At 38.8% G+C, this 5,089-nt stretch overlaps 1 protein-coding gene across 1 annotated transcript; it reads right to left on the bottom strand.

Annotated features, from left to right (window-relative positions):
* Positions 1–292: 292 nt before the first annotated feature.
* On the bottom strand, positions 293–979 carry LOC120106878. The gene is made up of 3 exons (XM_039119980.1): positions 921–979; positions 479–829; positions 293–370 (listed from the first exon to the last, which is right to left on the bottom strand). Exons 1-3 carry the CDS (start codon positions 975–977, stop codon positions 314–316), a joined length of 465 nt encoding a protein of 154 aa, XP_038975908.1. The 5' UTR covers positions 978–979; the 3' UTR covers positions 293–313.
* Between the last annotated feature and the right edge of the window lie 4,110 nt (positions 980–5,089).

Genomic DNA, 5,089 nt, shown 5'->3' with positions numbered 1-5,089 from the left:
TTGCCGACGCTTTTAAGCGTCGGCGAAAGCGCTTCAGCCCTTTACAAACGTGGTTTTTAACGACGCTTTAAAGCGTCGGCGTAGAATTTTTTTTAAAAAAAAAATATTAGAAATACACATGCATATCATAAATCGACATTTACAGGAATATGGACCTGCATTACATTTACATCAAAATAAATATTCAGATCATTCAAAACATTCATATTGTCATATATGATTAAATTTACATAATAAGTTTAGAATTACAATGTACTTTGAAAAATATAAGAAAGATACATATAAAACTTCTTAAATAACAGACTAAAACGTATCAGGGACCGGATTCAGCACCATCATCATCTCTACGAGCTATTGAAATATCAGAAATCTACAAGCAAAAAAAGAAAAACATTAGAAGTTAGGAATATGAAAATCATTAACTCATGCAAAATAAGTGATAATTATGTAAAATCATCAAATATATATAGTTATTTACTTGAGGAGGGAGAAATCGCTGTAACATAGATGAAATATGCTCAAGCTGAGACTGCAAAGTTTGTTGGTTCTGCTTCAACTCCGCCAACTCTGCCTGATGGCGATCCTTCATATCTTCAATTGTTGCCCGAAGTTTACTAACTTCTGCATTGCTACTGTCTTCTCCAGCATTTCTTGTATACATGCCCACCGCAGACAACTGAGTGGGGGTAACTCCAACGCCATAACCCCTTACTCTACCATAACGCTCTGGGCCCAATAATTCAGCGAGCACCTGAGCTTCGACATGACTGGTCGCGTCGGATGATGATGACTCTCCGATGCGCTCTGAAATAAGAGTTGTTGCCCTGTCCTATATCTCTCAAAAGAAAAAGTCATATTAATGTATGCCAATAACAGAACTAATAAAAATATCGTTGAAAGATTCAAAGATGAATACATACAACTATATCTCTTGACTCCTCCCGAACAAAACTGCCATCTCTATGGGTGTGAGTCATCTTATAAAACTCCACCTTGCCAGGCTCCCTCCCATTATCATCCATCTACAACAAAAGGTATATTGGCAAGCTAGTTATCATGATACATGCTATATGATAAAACAGTTTAAAATAGTTTCAAAGAGTTGCAAAAAAACTTACGAATTCAGCTTTACATCGAGCATAACTCATCGAGCCTGAAGTATGAGGAACAGTCTGAGAGGCTCGTGCAGCTCTACCAATGTTGGAATATGTCTTCCAAAAAAAGAATAAACAATATAAATTTGTAATCTAAATTATTAATAAATACAATCTAAGATATTGAAAAAATATACACAACCTGAGCTTTCTCGGAAAATCAATAGTGGACAAGCTCCCTCCACTGATGAGGGATTACATCAGGAGGACAAACACGGGCAACCTCCTCTTCTGTCATACCATCGTGCTTCCAGTCCGCCTTTAACTTGGCCCTATATTCTTTCCACTTGCGGTTGACAGACTTCAGCACCCAATCATGGCTCTCTTTAGGGAGCAAAAACTTTTTCTACACCAAAATATTTAAAGAATGTTATAACAATGTTAAATTAAAAAATAAAATTGTGATAGTAAGCAAATTCAATTCTTTACCTCAATAACTTTAAGAAGCTCAACCTTATACGAAGGAAGCATTTCATTCCATTTCGTATAGTTGAGCGGACACAACTGACCCTTCCGCGCAACCGATCTTAGAAAAGTTGATAAAATGCTTGCAGCCCTCTTGATGGGCTGCCCCAATTCATTGCAATGGACCACGATCTTCTCATCCTCGCGTAGGCTCCACACGTCCCGTGCTCGAGTGGGTCCTCGTGTCCTCCTCACTCTTCCCAATCCATCTATAAAAATAAAATAAAATATCCATTAATTAAAACATTAAAGGCAAATGATTTAATATAAAATGTAAATCAAATTATCCTGGATGTGCACGTCATCCATGTCAGGACAATCAGCAGGTGGCACGTGCTCAGACTGAGACTCGTGCTGAGTATGGGACTCATGCTGAGAATGAGACTCGTGCTGCTGGGACCGCAAGGACTGATCGGAAGAAGATCCCACAGATGTGTGCTGAAACTCAACATCTCTGAATCGTTTTCCTCGCGGCATGTTGTTACCTAGTATGCACAAAAAGAAGCAATATTAGTTAAATAATAAATAAAATCTAAATATTGATTGCGGTGCTCACCAATTCTCTGGTAAGATTGTTTCTGATGCTGAGCTGCTCGATACACTACCCATTGTTTACTCATGATATATTAACAACTCATGCAACTCTGAATCACAACTCATTCTTGCATAAGAGCTTTTATTTCTCCGAAAGAAGGGTTGGAAAGAGATGTTATAGATGCTAAAAGGAATGAAAGATTTTATTAATGTTTCGCCTTCTCCTTCGTATTGACCTGTGTGCTAGTGTTCTTGTTAACGCTATAAATCTTTTTAAAGCAAATTAGCAAGTATAAATCTTTCTAAATGATTTTCTCAAAAATCATTACCTAATGAAACAGAAGAAACATATCAGTAATCACATAACTGTCAAAATTGCCACGAGAGAGAAAGAGAGATGTAATTCATAAGTGCGGGAACAATGTATACCTGTTTACAAGTAGGGCAAGTATCACTCCTTTCATCCACTGAAGAATACACTGTATGTGCTGATCTTTATTGTTTCTGTTCCTAAAAGTGAGCATTCAAAATAGGGGACAAAGCAAGTCTCCAATATACAACTAAAGATGAGGCATGCTGTAGGTTTCTGAGAACCCCGTTTTAAGCAAGTGTAAGATCTCCAACACATCACAAAAGAAGTTACATGAATAGGCATTCTGTAAAGTTACATGTCTTAAAGTTAAAAGTATATTACAGCCCCATGAACCAAGAGGAACAAGACTATAAAAGAAGAATAAATAATGGGAAATAAAAACCCTTTTATCCATCTGAATAGCTAGCATAGCACTTAAAGAAATGGGATGAAGGGAGAAATTAAAATCATATAATGCATATTTAATACTTTTTTGTTTTTAATGGTTGCAAGTGCATTGACATATCTATCAATTTCCTCTTTAAAGAATCCAGAGGAAACTAATTTCAACCTCGAGCTATGAGTCCATAAAACAGTAGTCATGCATAAATATGATAATCTAGCAGCGATCATCCAGAAGAACCATTACACTCAATACTTCAACTGCAATCATAGAAATTGTGCCAGGAATTCATGACCATCGAAGCTAATTATATTCAGATGATCATTAAACGCCACAGTTGAGGGAAAACGATTAAAGATTGAAATTTAGATGCATAATAAAGATTAAAATTTGAAATTTAGACTTCTAAGTAACCAAAAAAAACCATTAATATGGCTTACGTGAGGGTGGGGGCATGAAACCCGCTCCCATTATCTGTAAAAAAAAAAAGGGCAAGAAGGCTTACGGAAAAATAAGGTTAGAACCCGGATCTGAAACCTTAGAATCTGGTATCCCCAGATGGCCAAAGTGGTAGCGTCAAACCTCTCAAGAAACCAAGAAACAGAAACCTAGAGGAGTCCCGCGATTTTCCTGGTTTAATAAATAGCAAGAGAGTGGGGAGGAGAGAAGCAGAGGCTGCAGCTAAAGCCATCGCCATTGAATCGCATATACTTCACTCAAAAAATCTGAAAATTTTGACTTGCTACAAGAAATCTGACATGCAAAAATCCTAAAAGGAAAGTTTATCTACTCAATTCATCAATGCAGGAAAGAACCCTAAAATCCAAGTCGATTGGCGTGGATTACCAAAATTAAGTTATCTATTAATTTAATGACATATCTATCTTTGCCTCTAAAAATCTTTTGAATTACCTGTTTCTCAGGCGGAGGGAGATGGGGTCGGCCGGTCGGCGCCGCAGAGGAGGAAGGAGGAGAGGAGGACGCGGACGGTCGCTCGGCGCCAGAGAGGAGGGAGGAGGAGAGGAGCTTGCCATCGTACTTTGCTCGGCGCCGGAGAGGACAAGGGCCGGTCGCTCGTCGTCGGAGAGAAGGGAGGAGGAGAGGAGCTAGGGCTTGATCGATCAGTCGGGATGCAAAATGAGTAGGAGGGGGCCGGCTGCTTGGTTTTGGTTGTTAATTTGACTTTTGACGACGCTTATACGCGTCGTTTTAGGCTGACTAGTACGACGCTAATAAGCGTCGTCTATTCTTAAAAAAAGCGTCGGCTTTTTCTCTAACATTACGACGACGCTCACGTGCGTCGGCTGTTCTTAAGAATTACCGATGCTTATTTAAAGCGTCGGCAAATGTCGGCGGTGTTCCTGTTTTTCCCGACGCTTCTCCCTAGCGTCGGGAAAAAAGCGTCGGGAAAGACCCATTTTCCTGTAGTGCTGTGAGTCATATTTTCTTGGTAAGATGACCAAATCACCTTTTACCGAAAAAGGTGAACGAGCCAGTGACTTATTGACCCTTGTACATTCTGATGTATGTGGGCCAATGAGCACAGATGCTAGGGGTGGGTATTCATATTTCATTACGTTTACAGACGACCTTTCTAGGTATGGTTATGTCTATTTAATGAGACATAAATCTGAATTATTTGAAATGTTCAAATTATATCGTAATGAAGTAGAAAAATAAATTGAAAAGAGTATTAAAACTCTTCGATCAGATCGAGGAGGTGAATACCTCACCAGTGAGTTTTTGACATATCTAGGAGAAAATGGGATTCTCTCCCAATGGACTCCTCCTGGTACACCACAATATAATGGTGTATCAGAAAGAAGAACTCGAACTCTGTTAGACATGATTCGATCCATGATGGGGTTTGCTGATCTGCCCATATCCTTTTGGGGATATGCTCTTGAGTCAGCCTGCTATATTCTAAATAAGGTTCCAAGTAAGTCTGTAAATAAAATACCACATGAGATGTGGACTGGATGTAAGCCGATGCTCTCTCACTTTAGGGTTTGGGGGTGTCCAGCGTACGTCAAACGTTTGAAGACAGACAAACTTGAACCCAAGTCTGACAAATGTTTCTTTGTTGGTTATCCTAAAGAAACTAAAGGATATTACTTCTACTTTGCTGAACAACAAAAGTTGTTCGTAAGCAATAGAGCTGTTTTCCTAGAGAAAGAATTT

This window comes from Phoenix dactylifera, unplaced genomic scaffold (assembly GCF_009389715.1).
Source record: "Phoenix dactylifera cultivar Barhee BC4 unplaced genomic scaffold, palm_55x_up_171113_PBpolish2nd_filt_p 000673F, whole genome shotgun sequence".
In the NCBI taxonomy this organism is placed as follows: Eukaryota; Viridiplantae; Streptophyta; class Magnoliopsida; order Arecales; family Arecaceae; genus Phoenix; species Phoenix dactylifera.
Note: the sequence above shows the minus strand (reverse complement) of the source record. Positions and strands in the feature narration are given on the sequence as shown.

Bases quoted from the DNA above. Each gene is read 5' to 3' on its own strand.
- LOC120106878 (XM_039119980.1), bottom strand. From the start codon at position 977: ATGACTCACACCCATAGAGATGGCAGTTTTGTTCGGGAGGAGTCAAGA. The intron at 830-920 runs GTATGTATTCAT...TGAGAGATATAG, and splicing joins AGGAGTCAAGAGATATAGTT to GACAGGGCAACAACTCTTAT. The intron at 371-478 runs GTAAATAACTAT...TTTTGCTTGTAG, and splicing joins AGCGATTTCTCCCTCCTCAA to ATTTCTGATATTTCAATAGC.